Source organism: Lupinus angustifolius, chromosome LG03 (assembly GCF_001865875.1).
Source record: "Lupinus angustifolius cultivar Tanjil chromosome LG03, LupAngTanjil_v1.0, whole genome shotgun sequence".
NCBI lineage: Eukaryota > Viridiplantae > Streptophyta > Magnoliopsida > Fabales > Fabaceae > Lupinus > Lupinus angustifolius.
Genome location: NC_032011.1, coordinates 24780785 through 24799144, shown reverse-complemented (window position 1 = coordinate 24799144; position 18360 = coordinate 24780785). Strand labels below are relative to the sequence as shown.

The 18360-nt window shown below is 33.6% G+C and overlaps 2 protein-coding genes and 1 non-coding gene across 4 annotated transcripts; 2 read left to right on the top strand and 1 right to left on the bottom strand.

Annotated features, from left to right (window-relative positions):
* Positions 157-5543, top strand: LOC109343969. Of its 2 annotated transcripts, none has more exons than XM_019582514.1 (3): positions 157-266; positions 664-756; positions 2145-5543. In XM_019582514.1, exon 3 carries the CDS (start codon positions 2213-2215, stop codon positions 5192-5194), a length of 2982 nt encoding a protein of 993 aa, XP_019438059.1. In that variant the 5' UTR covers positions 157-266; positions 664-756; positions 2145-2212; the 3' UTR covers positions 5195-5543. The 2 variants fall into 2 exon arrangements, with proteins under 2 accessions (XP_019438059.1, XP_019438058.1); XM_019582513.1 differs by having other exon boundaries at positions 2124-5543.
* TRNAL-CAA lies at positions 6967-7050 on the top strand. The gene has a single exon. It is a non-coding gene; the product is annotated as a tRNA-Leu (tRNA).
* LOC109343968 lies at positions 11777-13606 on the bottom strand. Its single transcript, XM_019582512.1, has 4 exons — positions 13174-13606; positions 13008-13070; positions 12754-12828; positions 11777-12473 (listed from the first exon to the last, which is right to left on the bottom strand). Exons 1-4 carry the CDS (start codon positions 13453-13455, stop codon positions 12072-12074), a joined length of 822 nt encoding a protein of 273 aa, XP_019438057.1. The 5' UTR covers positions 13456-13606; the 3' UTR covers positions 11777-12071.

The following is an 18360-nucleotide window of genomic DNA, read 5'->3' as shown; positions in this document are numbered from 1 at the left end:
AATAATAATAATAATAATAATAATAATAATAATAATAATAATAATAATAATAATAATAATAATAATAATAATAATAATAATAATAATAATAATAATAATAATAATAATAATAATAATAATAATAATAATAAGAATAAGATAGAAAAGAAAAAAACAGTGATCAAATAGATTAAAAATCTCTTCTCTCTCTTTCTCTTCGTCAGAAACATAACATTACCAGAAGCTGAGTCACTTCTGCTAGGGTTTCGATTTCACTTACCTACGAGGTCTCTTTTTACCATTCTACCCTTCCCTCTTTCTCAATTACACTCTTTCTTCTTTCTCTTACTCTCAATTTCGTTTATTTTCTCTCTTTTATTCGCTAAAAATATATCCGCGTTTCAATTTTGATAAACTCAACTCACACAACGAAACTCTGAAATTACGATATGTTAAGGTTTTTTTTTCCTCCAGTTTTAGGGTTTTGTATATTTGTAATGAAAAGTTTGTTACATCGTATTGTTGAGAATTAATGATTCATGTTTGTATCTATTTGTTGTATTTAATAATTCCAAAGTGGATTTATTGTGAAATATAATTTCATGTATGTTTTTGTTTTAATTTTTTATTATTTACATTATGTTTATAAGGTTCTGAGTTTATTTCCGAATTTGTTTGTTTCAGGGATGCAGTAATATTTATTCAGTGATCGTGATAGGAAAGTTGCAATTTGTTTTATTCATAGCTGTAACATTGTACCCGGCTTCGAATTGAGTGGTAATCTTATTCAGCTTTTGCTATTTTCCCCTAATCCAGATAGGGCTTGATTTATGGAATTTTTTTAACTTTGAGTAGTTTGTATGTGATAACTGATTGGATTTTGTTGATCTGTTGGATATATTTCTTTTTATTAGGCTTAGATATGACACATTAGTTGTAGTTTCAGAATCTAGGATGTATCAAAAAATGTGAAACCGAAACGATTCTTTAGATTCATTAGCGTTCACTGTAGCTGAGTATTCCTCCATTTCACTTCTATACCACATTTTAATTATCATAAAAGAATGGTGAGTTACATAAAAAGAGAATGACATTTTTAGATATTTTTTATTCTATGACAGAAGAATGACAATATCGTGTCTGCATTTTATTATTTAGAATTACTGTATTGTCGTAGCATTATTATATCATAAAGATATTTTTGTACAGTTAATAGCTACTTAGCCCTCTCTAGATTCGGGAAAAATGTCCCTTTAATGCAAGGTGCACCTAGGGGATTATAATTATAGGGCCAAAGAGAATGTTGTTTTTGTATTGATGAATAACATCATCGGTGAACTTGATTTTCACTTTAAGTAATTCTTATGTTGTAGAGGGCAGCCCATTGCTCTAGCTTAGTTTTTGCCTTAGTAAATCTGCCAGATGTGTCAATGGTAATTAATAAAACAAATGAGTTGTTCTCTCTTTGTTCAAGTTCAGGACCAGTAGAGGCATTAATTGTGTGGGCATTATGGTGGTTTGAAAATCCTTCATCTGTAGGGTTTTTAGTTTTTATGTATGATATAGTGATGGAAGCATATTTTTAGACCTAGACACCTGCACCTTTTTTTTCACCTTCCATTAGCCTACTAAGTGGGAGCCTTGTGTGCTGAGCTGCCCTTTTTATCGTGTTTCTGATCCATCATCCTGCTAAAGACAGAACTTGTTCACCATGTTCTTCTTTTATTATGAGTTACATATAGTTTGGTCTGTTGGCCATATTAGTAATTTTCTTCATATTTAATCAAGAGCAATCTTTTGTTTGAATGTTCACGTTTTCTTGATTTTATCTATTATAGTCCTATGATACTATATTGATGACTTCAACCAAGGTCTTACTTTGACGCTTCAGTTATGTTATATCCTATCTTCCGCAAAACTGTCTTTTTATTTATGGTGGTCTAAATATGTGGGACATGCTCTCTGTAGTTTTGCAGTTGCAAAATTAGACTGAGAACTGAAAAGTTGGTCAATTTTTTTAATATCTTACTTGATTGTTGCTGTAAATTTGGGGTTTGTATGTGCTCTGTTTATTGTTAGAAATCTATACATTGGTCAATGATCTTTATGTGTGGTGAAGTATCTGAATATTTACTTTGTTCCAGAAACCCTATTGGAATTTTCAGTGGCAGAGAAGGTTCTGGCATGCCAAAAGGATGGCTTTGATGCTCTGAGAATGACTATGTGAGACAATATGGCTCTTGAAGATTTCTTTACCTTGAGTGAGATGAAAGATGGGCTCACAACCCCTTCTAGAGTGCAGGAGCTTGTTTCTGTAATGCAGAAGGAGAAAGATTGTGTGGCTAAAAATGCTGGCGATGCTACAAGGCAGTGGTCTGCTGTTGCAAGCACTATTGCTGCTACAGAGAATAAAGATTGTCTTGATCTTTTTATTCAATTAGATGGACTTTGGTTCATTAATAGATGGTTAAAGAACGCTCAAAATTTTGCTCTTGATGCAAATGATAACTTTATTGAAGAAACAATCACTGCAATGTTACGAGCAGTTGAACAGCTGCACCTTGACGGTCAGAAGTCAGCTTCATCTGGAATTCATGCAACTGTAAGTAATCTTCTTGACCATCATAGCTCTACGGTTCAGAATAGAGCAAGAGTACTGTTTGACAGCTGGAAGGGAGGTGGAAACGGTGATGCTGATTCTTGTGATATTGCTGAAGTCAACAATGCAAGTGGCAAGATTGTCAGAGAGGAAGACCAGCCATCTATAAGTGAAGTGGGCAATGATAATGATCATGCATCAGGACTTGCTGGGAGTGAGAAGTCTCTATTGAGAAGCCCGGATAGTTCACCATCAGAAAGGATTGCCAGTGTTCCTATACAGAGTTCTGGCGATGCAAGTGTGAAATGTGAAGAAATCAAAGAGAAATCACCAAACTATCTTGCTAGTGTTTCATCTTCTGCCCAAGAAGTTGCTTCTCTACATGAAGGATTACCATTATATGCTCCAGGTGAGAATGCTTTGGTTGAAACCTGTAACTTACCTGTTCTAAAGCAAGACAGTTTTGAAGGACAACCAGATGATGTACTGTTAAGTGACTTCACCAAAAAGGAGCAGCAGGAACAAAATGTTAATGGCCCCCCAGAAAAATTAGATGCACCAGAGATATGTTCAGTGTCCACTAAGCTAGAGCCTGAACCTGTTTCCATGGGTGCTAGTGAAACAAAAGCACTAGAACCTGTAAAAGAAACAACCTTGAAGCATAATGTTGAAAATAATGAGGTTGGTTTCTGTCATAAAATAGTCATTTCTGATGGCTCGAGGACAGCTATATCTGATAGAAAGAGCAGGGTGGATCATATCATAGCTGTATCTGGAGTTTCAGAATATGATGATGACCGTCCTTCTAATTTGTTGTGGGACTCATCAGTCAGTGAAAGTGAGTTGGGAAAGAGTGAGATATTAGAGATGTCCATCTCTGGAACAGAATATGTCAGAACAGTAAAGGAAGGCAAGGGCCGTGTTTCTAGTGAAGGTGAGAACACCTCAAATGCTTCTGATTCTAATAAACCTGGAAAAGGTTCCAGAAGCCCTAGCATAATGGACAAGAAAGGTTCTGCTGATGAATTTGACAATGGCACGGTTGATGCTATAGAAGTCACTCGACTAATTGCTCTGGAAATTGAGAGAGAAGTCCTCAGTTCTTCTTCTGAGAAAATTGCTCAAGGTGGAATTAGGCAACCAGGCAGCCCAGAGTCTGTAGAAAAGGGGGATGAACCTAATCTTGTGCCACCCAAGGAAGTCTCATCCAGAGAAAGCCACTCTATCGAGGCATGTTCTGATGTGGAGCAGCGTGCGAGTATTTCAAACAACATTGAGGCTGAGCCGGAATGCAGACCTAACATGGAGTCTTTGCAGGTAACTGAAGCGGCTGAAGATTCAGGAGGTAATTCAGAAAAACCCCTCTGTATGTTTGATCTTAATGAAGATGGTTCTGATGGTATGGATGTTTCTGTAAATGCTATGTCTACTACAATACCGGTTGTCTCTGCTTCAAAGCCTGCACCAAATCCTGGGCTGCCCGGGTCCCCTTTGCAGTTTGAGGGGACACTTGGATGGAAGGGGTCAGCTGCAACCAGTGCCTTTCGTCCAGCATCACCTCGTAACAGTGAGCGGAATCTCTCTGTTGGTGGGAGTTCTGATATTTCCAAGCAGAGGCAGGATTGGCTTGATTTTGATCTAAATGTAGCTGATGGTGATGAAGGACAAACAAAACCATTTGCCGAATCTTCAGGCCCTCCTCCTGGCCAATTACCGGTGGAATTTAGTCCTAAAAGATCAAGCAGGCTGGAATTGGATTTGAACAGTATTGGAGATGATTGTGATGCCCAACCTTCACATCAGAAGATGGAGGGGCAACTTTTCCTTGGAAGAAATGGCTATTGGAGTCCATCACCTGCATCATCAACATCATCGATGCAGCCTTCCGTTAGAAACATTGATTTGAATGACAGGCCATGCCTTCAAACTGATTTAGTAGATCAGGGGCCAGGTAAGTCTTCCCATTTTATCGATGCATTCGGGCGTTCGAAATCAGATGCTCCTGTTATCTCTATATTCGGGACCAAAGTTGAAGTTGATAGAAGAGAAGAATATGTTCCTCCAACTTTGTTTTTACCAAATGGCAAGGCTATTGAACCTGCAATAGATCTTACAATGTCAAGAACAGGTGGCATTTTAGGAATACCACCCACAGTATCCTACAATCATTCAAGTATTTTCGGGTATAATGGAGTAGCATCTGCTTCAACACCCCCTTTGTCTTATTCATCAGCCATGTATGGGTCAGGTGGCACGATTCCATATATGGTGGACTCTAGAGGAGCTTCAGTTGTCCCTCAAGTTGCTGCAGGATCTTCATCAACTGTCCTTCCATCTTATTCTCAGCCACCGTACATCATGAACATGTCTGCTACACAACTTGCTTTAAATGGAGCTGGACCGTCACACCCTCCTAACCTTGACCTAAACTCTGGCTTCATGATTGAGGGTGGTGGGAATAGAGATGCATTAACAGCACGTCAGTTTTTCTTCCCGGGTCAAGGCACCATGCTACAACCCTCCAGTTCTGGGGTTGGTGGAAAAAGAAAGGAACCAGACAGTGGATGGGAATCCTACCCATTTAACTACAAGCATCCACAACCTCCATGGAAGTAGTTTCTAATTTTATGATTTACCTCTCTTCTGAACTGTTTATAAATACAGCCTCCAACTGATGCTTTATTACCGGAAACGATCGTCAAGAGTGGATTGCTGCACTGGCATCCTTCAGTAACAGAAGATCCAGACGGAACTCAATAAAAGCTGGGATGGATGTAATATGATTTATAATATTGATTGCCATAGGGGGGAATTGGGTTTTCTTTTTCTTATTTACTTACTCTTTTGTTGCTTTTTCTTCCTTTAGCTTCATAGAAAGGTAGTACTAGCACAGAAGGCTTGGTACATTAGCTGTAATTTCTTTCATAAGTCAAAGAAATTTTTAGGCATATTATCATGTTTGTCATATTAGTTTCCATTATTAGAGTAATAAACTGTAAAAATAGGGAAACGAAGAGGTCACCAACTGAGAAATGCATGTCTCAAAATTTTCTGCTTACATGTTTATGCCTAAATACTATTGAAGCTTTTGTTGTTAGTAAAATACTCAAATTCATGGTGTGTGTTGCTCTTCTTTGTCAACTCAGGATTTAAGTAATGCTTTTAATTTCTCCTACACATTATGATATTTTTAGAGATGCTTCACAGCTTAGATGTTTAGCATTCTTTTCACCACCTTTGATCAACGTTTTGGTCTTTTTTTCTATCTAGTATTTCTTTTTTGGATTTTCAGATATCTCATGATAATGCTTGGTTATAATATTTGATGTCAAGTTATCCATGGTCATGCTTTATACACACATGGATGTTAACACGAGTAAATGAGTAAATATATACTACAAAATCTGCAGTGCAATGCATTGAGACAGCAGTGAAACCCTCATCTAATTTACTCCATATATTTATCATGTTATGTTATATTTGCAAATATCTTTTGTTATATGACAACACAACAAAGATAAAGCCAGGAATTTTGAAGCTGGAACATAACCTTTTGCTCATTTCTCTCTAAAAAGAAGAAGAAATAAAGAGAGAAATTAATATTCATTTATTAATTTTCACATAAAACTTCCATCTTCCTCATATATACATGTTATACATGCCATATGATCATATGTAGATATATCACTCTCATTTTCATAAATTACTACATTGATAATAACCATAATCTGAAACATGACAACAAACTCAAACCACCTTAATTGTAACCGCAATTTAAAACATCGTACACTTACATTACCCAGATACAAAAACACCTATTTTTATAACTACAAAAGGGAGACAAAAAACACTAATTTTACCGAGTGATCATAAATATATAGAAGGGTAGTGTCAAAGAACATTAGCATTGGGAATGTGACGAGGGAGTATAAAGTGAACCTGAGAAGCTGAGAATTTGTTAGTAACACCGTGCCAACAGATACCACCCTTGCATTTTTCATGTGCATGATTATGGTGTCGCTTGAATGCATATTTGGCTTTACGTGACACGTCCCAAATAAGCGTTACTATCAGAATCAAAAACATTAAGGTGGTGGAAACAATCACAATAAAACAAACACTGTAATTTTGCCCATAGATAATAAACCCAAAGCCTTTAATCACAACCAACATAGCCACATAGATTATGGTGAGGTTACTCACCACCTTATCAGAAATACCCATTAATTGAAATGCAAACAAGAGAGTAGAGAATGGAGAGAGGAGTATTATACGATGCCAATTCTATACTTCTCAGTATTTAAATTATATATACTATTTGTGTTTTATTAACAATCTATTATACTATCTTATGGTTAATATGTAATGATATTGAATTATACCATGAAGTCAGGATGGCCGAGTGGTCTAAGGCGCCAGACTCAAGTTCTGGTTCTCGTGAGAGAGCGTGGGTTCAAATCCCACTTCTGACAATTTTAGCCCTCTTCTCTTTTTCATCAAAATATGTGGAAGTGTAACGATAAGATCAAATGTGATATTCAATTTTTGAAAGCAAGTTTTCTCTATAAAGTATTGGCAAAACATTATACTAAGTATTTACTCACTAATATGTAGATAGAAGACAGAAATTAATCAGACACGAGTCCATTTGTTTATAAAAATAGACAGTCCATTTGCTTTTGCCATAATGGATTATAGTCTCAAAATTCTTTAACCAATAAATGAATCTCATCGCCCAACACACATAATTCTATAGGAGACCTACTCATCTAAACCAAAACTGTTAGATGCCTCTCATTACTATGCCTTAAAAGAATTTTATGGGCATTTTATGGGCCTCTCTTTAAGGGCATTTTATGTCACTTTTATGACTTTGTTTCCAAGCATCCAATGCTTCATATCCAAGATACCAAGACTTTGCTTGCCTATAAAAGGACACATATACAGAGCTTCAAAATCATCTTCACAACACACAACATCTCTTTCATTTACACATATATTGTGAGTGCATTCTTGGTGAGAATTCTTGTTCCATTTGAGAGAGTATTTGTGAGAAAAATATTGTCATTTGTCCTCATCATTATAAGAGGATTTCTTGTACTCTTCTTTTTTACATAGTGAAATTTTGCTCTTGATCGCCCGTGGTTTTTTTCCTCTCACACTGAGGGGTTTTTCCACGTTAAATCTTGTGTGTTATTTTCTTTATCCTTTACTTGCTTCTCTTTTGATGCCATAATGGATTATAGTCTCAAAATTCCTTAACCAATAAATGAATCTCATCACCCAACACACATAATTCAATAGGAGACCTACTCATCTAAACCAGAAACTCTATAAGCAAATAAGTCAAAAATTCCCCCACTAGTCCATTACCTCCCCTAATAAAAACATGTCTTTTAATATCCAGTACACTGCTTTTATAAAAATGTTGAGGGAAGTGGTTAGTATAAGAGGTGGCATAAGAGCCAAATAGCAATAGTGATGCTGACAGTGGCATGGGACTCTCTGAAATGGGTACATATGGACCATGATGATGAAATTTCACTATGATCTGCACCACCTACGTATACCATTGTGTTGTTGTTGTTGTTGTTATTTATCTGTGGTGTCAACCCAGAATAAGACGCGACCACCCCAAGAAGTGGTGCGGTTATAGTTTTGGAGTCACCGGTTAGAAGAACGAAACCGGTGGTTGAGAGAGAAGCGAATCCAGCGTTAGAGAGAATAGCTGGCCAAATTGTGTAGTCACATTTGTTAAGAAATGTGAATGTTGCTGTTGATATAACCCCTGTTATAAATTTAATCAAATACAACAGTATACATAAGTTACTTATAATTAATGAAAATTTGGAAAACGAAATTTCAATTTGTGAATTTTACCTGATATTGATAGATGAAGTGTTAGTAAAAATGAAAAAAATAGTGTTAGAGGATCCATTTATATGAAATCTTAGATAAGAGAAAGAGGGTGAGTTAGAATGTAGAGAATGTGAATAGGAATGAAGAAGGAGAAGGTGCAAATGAGGAGTGAGTTATAGAAATCATTCTTTTCTATAGACTACAAGTTACATTAAGAGAGTTAGTAGTATCCTAATTCTTCTCTGATTTTAAGAATGGCTTTTCACTTTGTGGGACCCATTTTGGTGTTCTAATATAATGACAATGTAAAATTTTTTGACATTTTCGATGTAGATATTTTTTTCTTAACTTTATTTTACATTTATTTTCAAGTAAAATTGTAGATTGCTTATAGTTGTATACATTGAGAGTGTAATAGTTTCTTGTACTGTCGTTACATTATCTATCACTTATTTAATTATTATTCACTTTTAAATATAATAAATTAAGCAAATTATGATATAATGATCATGAATAAATATATACACTAACAATTTATAAATATTTCACTCATTGTTTACAATAAAACTTTATTGATTAAGTTATAATTTTATCAATTAGTATAGAGTAAAATTATTGATTTTAGCCTACATTTAAGGAGTTATAGGTGAATTTGGGTGAATCTATTCAAACGAACAAACACAATATACATATTTTAGGATGAATTGTACTATCATATCTAATTGAGTACGAGTTGATTGTTCTGTTTTGATGTAGGGGTACATGTTTGTTTGCACCTTTTTTTTACTTTGGTTTCAACTTTTAAGTCTTTCGTAGATGGATTCAAGGAGAAGAAGTTGCTTCTGGTTTTTCCTTTTCATGTTGTATTCTGGTTTTCAAGTTCAATGATGCAAAGTGATCTTCACACTTGATAATGTTTACATCAAATAACATATTGTGTTTGTTCACTAAGCGAACCATATAGTCGAGTTTGCTTATTATTTAAGTCCCACACCGGGTGGAACTACGAGAGAGAACAAACTCGGTCCTTATAAGTAGATGGAAATAATATTTAGAAAAGCATGATCCTTCAGGCAGCAACGGGGAAATGAGGAGTGGATTAATCTCGCTATTTTAATGCGAGATGGGTGTCTACCCCAAAGCCTGGTTACGACAATTGGGCACTCTCCCAATTTTCAATCTGATCCCTATCCTGAAGGACCAATAAAATAGTATAATATTTTTTTGGAATAATGGTCCATTTTTTTCTTCATTTTTATGTTTATAATTTCTTTAATTAAAGTACAAGGAGTGAGTTTATCAAAAGGCTAAACAATGAGATCAGGTGCTTCTTTTATATATACAGAAATTGAGAATAAAAAAGAAATGAAATTTGAAGGTGTTGGGCTCATTGTGTTTTACGTGGATCTCACAATGCTTATCAAATAGTGAAGCCGAGTCACCAATTCAATGATGAAAAGCATTCTTTGGCTGTTTTATCATTACTGAAGTCATGACTGCAATATCAGAAACATAAATTATCTTAGATTGTTCTGATAGCTGCTGTAGTAATTTGTTTTCACGAGCACAGAAAAGGATCTTACATTGCCAAAATTAGTCTACGAAGTGTACACTTTAATGAAAATCATGTCATCAGCTTGTATTTTTCTTTGGCAAAAAGAGGAGGCATGTATTAGTAGTAGAGCAAGTTCTCACTCCAAACATTAAGCTAAAGGAATTAAATTGACGAATTATATCAATTTTAATGATGATATTGATGTTTTACCAATACTATAGAGTATAGACTAATATCCGCCTCGATCTAATAAAAATAATATTTAATTAAAAAGAAAAATTCTAAAAGCACAAATTAACGTTTTTATATTAGAAGTTGATTGGTTAGGAACACAAGGACATAGTCGTTTTGGGACACAGAATCTTGTTCATATAACAACACCTCAAACACGTTTTTGGGCTAAAGTTGCAAATAATAGATGCAGGGCAATCACACAGGGTAGCTTATTAGCCTTATGTAGTTTTTAGTTTTCAGCATTTTATTCAAGCTTTCCAATTTTGCCAAACATAACTGGAAGTGTCTAACTAGTACTACGCATATACACGCAAATAAGACCTTCAGTTTGACTTAGTTATTTTTAAAAATGATCTTAGAAGTTAGAACCAAACTTCATTTAAACAAAATCTATTATCCTTGATATACCATTAAATTCAAAACTAAAGCAATATCTTCCTAAAATGTAGTAGTAGTAGTAATGAGTGACATTGAGAGTGCTTATATTTTTACTTACAGCTAAATAATCTTCAGATTGTTCGGATTAGCAACAATCATGTGCAGTTTTACGGATTAGCAACAATCATGTGCTGTGTGATGGCCCATGTATTAGAAATTAAAAAGTGAGAAAATGATCGTGTATTCGAATGAAATTAACCAACATATTATATAGAACTTAATCAACATACTAAATTGAATATTCTTGCATCCGATTCTTTTGAACCTTTGGGTACTTGGTAGTGGAGATTCTACTAGTAAATAGGTTCGAGTAATAAAATATTCAGATCGATAATTCCTAAATATAAATATATAGTAACTTAGACATTTTTTTTTTGATCGGCAATTGTTAGTATGTTAGTTGTTAAGTTAGTATTTTGTTGTGGTGAGACTCTACCCTCAACCTCCTACACCCTATTATCTAACCACCTTTATAACTCCTATTTGTCATGTTTGTTACATTATACTGTGAAAAAGTGATATTATATTTGTGTAATGTTAGGTTCCTTAGCAGAAAAAAATATATTTAAGAGATAACTAAGTTATGTACTTTCTGATTATGTGAGTTCATTACCCGAAAAGACCAAAAAAGAGGAGTCCAAATAACGAACTAGGATCCAAATATATATCCAAATCCATCCAATTCAATCCGAACGATAACAAGACAAAACTATTTCCCAGCATTACGTGCAAAACCATTTACATTAGCCTTGATACAACCTACGTTAGGAGAACGTTAACTCACTTCACTAGATGGCAGTTCAATGTTAATTGAAATCCTTAGCATGCATCCGTAAGGATTATCATTAAATCCAAGAGTTATAATTAAACCCTCTTATTAATCATAATAACAAGTTTCCCAAGTAGACATAATATGAGAGATTCTTCAAGAAAAAGAATGCTAATATATACGAGTTATTATATGCTACTATCACTTTTTCATTACACCCTCTTAAAATTCATTGTACCAAATAATTCTTAAAACACAGTGATTAGAATTCTTGAACAAGAATAATAATGAAAAACGTAACATGATGTGAAACATTTTTAGTCATCAAGCTTATTTGAGTGAACCACATACATTACTCAAATCCAGCAAAATCTCTAGAGCTTCCAAATTACACGCTCTGTCAAGTGTCTAACACTTCACGACTACTAAATACTCCTTATTGAAAAAACTACATCAACATCAACTAATATATAAAAACTTTGTACTATATCTTCTGTCTCAAAACTTTGTACAACTTCATGTACCCCTTATTTATCGTAAAGTGTAGGACAAAAGATGTGGCTCCAAGAGTTTAAACGACAAAACTATGGAAAAAAATTAGAAAACTAAGAAGCATATGATAAAAAAAATATAATATTTCATCTCCAAGAGTAACGCACTTTACTATTAGTAATGGGATTCTTGAACTTGCAAATCTGAATTCTTTTCTGTCTGGCTTGTGCTGCTTCTATGGCCCTACTCAAATTCTTATCAGCAACACTCACATTACCACATTCTTCTCCTATAATGGGCTCATCATTTGGTAATAAATTCAAATCTGGAATTCCAATTGGGCCCACTATTTTATTATTATTGCCCAATCCATTGAAACTAGAAGATGATAGCATTTCAAACGACATCGTTTGTTGCAGGATTTGAAACTGAGCCATATAATTATTGCCCTCAATAGTGTCACCAATTTGTGGCTGATTAAGGATCAATGATGGAGAGTGAAGCATGGTTGGGATTTCTGATTGATATGGCTGCTTAGGTAGACTTAACTGTAAAAATTGGAAACCATATAAGTTATGAGTTTAAAATCTTTGGACCGTCACGGTAAAGTAGGTAAAGTTTTTTTATCCGTCAGTATATCATCCATCAATGATGATTAACGAAGATTTACGAGGTATTAAATTCATAAATTATTTAAATGAATCAAAATAAAAAGGGGTGGGACCCACGTCACGAAGAGATAAAGCAAAACATAACTCAGACTAAAACAAACGGAATTTAAAAACATTAAAAATGAAGAAGAAAAAAAAACAGAAAGAAGATATGCACCTCTTGTTTTCTCGCTTTCAACTTTGAATTCAAGAACTTCAGTTTCTCAAAATGACACTTCACATTCATCACTTCCTGAATGGATTTTACATCAATCAAAACCAGTAACAAAAATTCCTTTTTCAAAAAAATTGCAAAATATCTCAGCTATAATCCAGGGTTCAAAGGTTCAGGAGAAAACCAGAATTACTTGCAAGTTCTGTTATCTAACAATAAAAACAACATAAAAGAATTAAACAAAATAAAAAACTTACTCTATGAAGCAAAACGTTGTCTTTAATGAGCTCTTCTATAGTCTTCAAATAGTGATCTTTCTTCTACATAGTACAGAATAACCAAAAATTATTCAACATAGAATATAACAAATAAAAATACAATTTTGAAATGATTGGTAGGGTAGATGATAAATCATATAGATACCCTTTTGAGAGAAACGTTTTTTCTCAAGAGGGTTCGTTTATCTTCAGATTCACTAGGAGAAAACGAAAGAGGGGTTGCAGGACTTGAAGCTTCTGCTTTGGGTAGTGGTGGTGATGAAGATGATGATGGGGTATCAGATATTGCAGATCTTAATCGTTTGCGTCCCCAAGTGAGTGGGAATTGAAACCCAGACTCCATGTTTGAGAGTGTTATTGTACCAAACTCAAGAAGGATTTGAACAACTTCATTCTCCGAAGGAGTTAACGTTGTACACTGTTTCATCTCTCAGAATTTAGTGTCTTTCTCTCTCAATAATTCTAGTTGAAGAGAAATTAAAAGGAGAGAGATTTTGGTGGCAGAAGGCGTGGGAGAAAGATAAATAAAGATAATGAAGAGAGAGAGAGAGAGGGGGGGAGAGGGAGAGAGAGAGAGAGAGAGAGAGAGAGAGGGAGATTTTGTGTTGGTTCCTCTGCGATTTTTTGCCTCTACAAATAAAAAGGAATTTTAGCGAGTTTTCAGCTTGTGACACGTGTTATCTTTCTAAGGATATAGATGATTAGGGTTTTACATCACTCTGTTTTTTCCTCTTCGATTTCTAATTGGTTTGGCCGTTTGGAAATTGGAACCATAGTTGGTGATGAGGATCTAGGTTATTATTCAGAAGATATTGTTTTGATTTCTAATGAGATGGTTGAAATGAAAGTGAAACAAATGTCTTTTTGATTGAATTATTATTTAGTACCAAATAGTTAAGGAATTATGAATAAAATGTTGGTTTAGTAGAGTAAGGTCTGTATTTTTGTTGAGAGTTTGATTTTATGAAGAGATATTTGTCGGAATAGACAGTCACGAACTCTGAAAGATATTAGTTATTCAAAAAATATAAGGGAATATCTTGATAATACCAAACAAATAATTAACTAATTTTATGAAAAATTGTAGAGGAGATATTAATTAATTTGTTTTTTTACAGGAAGTGGGAGAATAAAATGAGAAAAAGTTTGGTTGGACATCCTTTTAGAAATTAATAATTCCAAAGATCATCAAATGTCTATATGAATATTATCATATATAAACTACAAGTTATCACTATCATTTTATTTTAAATGTTTTTTTTCTATATATAAGTAAGATAAGTGCTAGAGATACTCTTTTAGTCACTCAAAAACCTTAAACACATATTCGTTACTTGTTTATCATATATGTCCACGTTGCAGTTTATAAAATAATTTGTTTCCAAAAAAATCAGTTTTATGACTTTATCCCCCCATCATCCACTCATCATATATATTCTTTAAAAGTACCCCATCTCGCTTTTGCTTTTATTGTTGTTGATGTGCTTAATTGTTCATTTCTTTCTCGTCCTTTGGGTAGTAGAGTGACCATCTTGCTGGCTATTAAAGTGAACATTTTCTCTAATAGAGTAAGACCTTAATGGATTCAAAGGTCGATAGTTCAGTTCTTGGAAGTGACACTTGTTAGGAGAAATATTCACGAATTTCAAAATGAATTAATTCTTTATAAACAAAATACAAAATATATTATTGGTAGTACCAAAAAATGAGATTAATATGTGTACAATAATCATATAATTACTTTTTTATATTATTGACACACCATTCATCATTCATATGTTAATCATCATTAACTACTGAACAAAAATAAAAGTAATACAACTTATGGATGATATGTTATTATAAAAGTAAAAAAAATTGCAATAACAATAATGCGGTACATATATATTAAACTCTTAACCGTGAACCGGCTAAGTCATTAATTTTCACAAATTTGTTTCATTTACAGAAATAAAGGACGGGAAAATTTGAATGGACTTTGGATAAATTGAAAAACATTAGAGAATGTAAAGTAAAATACTGGTGGATATGGTTTTACTATGTCTCAAGATAACTTTAGTCCTTATAGAAAATTTATTTATGGTTTTATCCAAAATAAGAAACGGTTAGTATATATCCTTGTGTTATCTATGTACCCAAAAAAATATTTTCATATTAATTTACTGCCATTAACTACTGATTTGGCAGACAAAAAGTCACGTCCACATGAGATCTAGTGGAAACTTGATGCATGTGTTAATCTTTAATAACTTGAAATTCAAAAACTAAAAAAGGAAGATTTGTTCGTCAAACCCTGATACTTTGCTGAAATAATTGGAGTTCAAATTTCTCGGATCCTAGCTTATAAGGAGAAATAAGACTTTATTAGTTTAAAAATTTATTTTAGTAAAAAATAGTTTAAAATTATAATTATTAAAGATTTATTTACACTAATGTCACAATTTTCATCTCGTATTCAATTCATCTATGCTCAATTCATTAAGCTCTTATGATAGTCGAAACACTAGATCAAATTTGTTGAACCATGGTGGTTGGTGATGGGACGAATTGACATTATGGTTGAGAGACCCCATAACATTGCATATAGTGTAATATATATGCAATGTTAGTGAGCAAAATTGATGAACAAAAACAGAAAGGGTAAAAGCTTTGCTTATAGTAAGAAGCGTTGCCATTTGTAGCAATTATGGCAATAGTGATTGAGATAAAGATTTAATAGTCAAAACACTCCATCACATTTAAGGAATGAGATGGACCATTTAGCTTTAATTCTTAGTTATAATTCTCACTTGGCGTTATGTATCATGGGGTGACATGATTTTCTATTTGTCACACCACTAGTCAACAATACTAATATACATAATCATGCAATTTTACTATTATTCTTAAATAATTCCCATAATTTATTTTATAATTATTCATATTTTATAATAAATTAAGTAACTCTTTTAATTTTCACTCCAACTATATTACAAGTAGTGACATATAAAAGTGAAAAACTTTTTGAATAGAAGATGTTGACCTATTTGTAAAACAATGAAATTTTTATAGAGTATAATCATGACAGGAATTATTTCGATTTTCATTTTTAAGTGCATTGTTGATAATAAGTATAATTGTGTTTTGAATATGGTAATAAATATTTTATTATGATAGCATATGAAAACATTTTATTGGTGAGACAGAACACATGTCAATATTTTCTGTGTGTAAAGAGATCAGGCTACGATTTTTCTGTAAATCTTGTAGATAACAAACTAACATGAGAATTGCTAATTCATGTATATTATTCTTTTGGTTAAGTCAGACTATTTTTTTACTGAATAACAATAATTTCAAAATAATGTAAATTTGGTAAATTTGAATCGAATACATAATTGATGGCTATTTAATGAACATTTAATTCAATTAATTACAGTACATGAATTTTTGTCCTCCAAGCATAAAGCATAACAAATTAGCTAATTAATGTAAATTTAAATAGTACAGAAATCTAAATACAAGGAAAGAAATATTATTTTCATGGATGAAATCTTGATTCCAGCTGATTCTTAACATTCCATTGGTTAGAGAGTTTCTCAGTATTTGTAATTAGAAAACCATTTATGTATTTTAGAAGCCATAGAAATTCTATTAACCTGAATAAGGGGAAACAAAATCACAGTGAAAATTTGGTGGATCGAAAGTTCTAAAGGATTTCTGTACAAACCAATTAACTTTTGCCACTTAAAAATGCATTATAATAATTTTTTGTGTAAATGTAATTTATTTTTTCCTACACTTCATTCCCTTATTAACTACTATAACACTGATTCCTAGTACTTGCAAAATCCAATAATGCAACTTTGAACCGATTGTGCACCAATATTTACCATAAATTCAGTCAAATAGTTAGTTTCCTTTGGGATAATAAAACTGACTTAAACCTGTTGGAAGAAGAGGAGAAACAGAAGAAGAACAGAGGAGGAAGAACAGAGAAGAAGAAAATGAAGAAATTAACAAGAAGAGTTCAATGAATATTAGTGTATTGCTTGATCAAAGAAGAGAAGAATGATTCAGTTTTTACAATGCATATGACTTACTATTTATAGCAATGATCAACTAACTAACAACCTAAAAATAGTAAGTTCCATCAACTAACAAAACTGAATTACCAAACAAGAATTAACACTCTTCCTTAATTCAGTTTACATTGTTTATCAAGCCAATCTTCTTCCTCAAGGTTTCAAATCTTTCTTTCTTCAATGGCTTGGTTAAAATGTCAGCCAATTGATTCTCAGATTTGCAGAATTCCAATTCCAATTTCCCTTTGTTCACTTGTTCTCTTATGTAGTGAAATCTGGTTTCAATATGCTTGCTTCTTCCATGAGCAACTGGATTCATGGCCAAGTTTATAGCAGATTTGTTATCAACCATTAGCAGTAGCTTTACCTCTTCTGTTTCCAGTTTCAATTCTGCCATAAGAGCACTCAACCAAGCAGCTTGACAAGCACTCATACTGGCTGCAATGTACTCTGCTTCGCATGATGACAAAGCTACTACCTCTTGCTTCTTAGAACACCAACTTATAGGAGCAGTGCCAAGGAAGAAGAGATAACCAGTAGTGCTCTTCCTATCTATTTTGTCCCCGCACCAATCAGCATCAGAAAAACCACATAGGTTCTTGTTGCACTCCTTCACTTCAGCAGGGTACATGATCCCATAGTTTAGGGTCCCTTTTAAGTATCTAAGTAGCTTTTTTACTGCAATTAGATGACTTTGCTTGGGAGATTCCATAAATCTGCTGATCCAGCCAACACCAACTGCAATATCAGGCCTTGAATTGCATATGTACCTCAATGATCCCACCATTTGTCTATACAGAGTTTTGTCTACCACTTGATCTGTTCCTTCTTCACATAGTGTTGCCCCTGCATCAATATGAGTTGATACATGGTTACAATTCATCATCTCAAACCTCTGCAATACATCAGTTGTGTATTTCTTCTGATGCATTAATGTGCCAGCCTTGGTTTTCTTGAATTCGATGCCTAGAAAGTAGGAGAGTTCCCCTAGATCAGTCATCTCAAACTCAGCTTGCATCTGAGCTTTGAATGCTAGTATTTTGCCAAAGTCTGCACCTGTTATGAGAAGGTCATCCACATAGAGACACAAAATCAGTAAGTCAGTGGCATAGTTCCCTTTTACATAGACACCATGCTCAGTTGTACATTTAGTGAAGCCAAGTTGTAACAAGAAGGCATCTATCCTTTTGTTCCAAGCTCTTGGAGCTTGTTTGAGTCCATAGAGTGCTTTGTGTAGTTTGTAGACCATTTGTTCTCTGCCTTTTGCT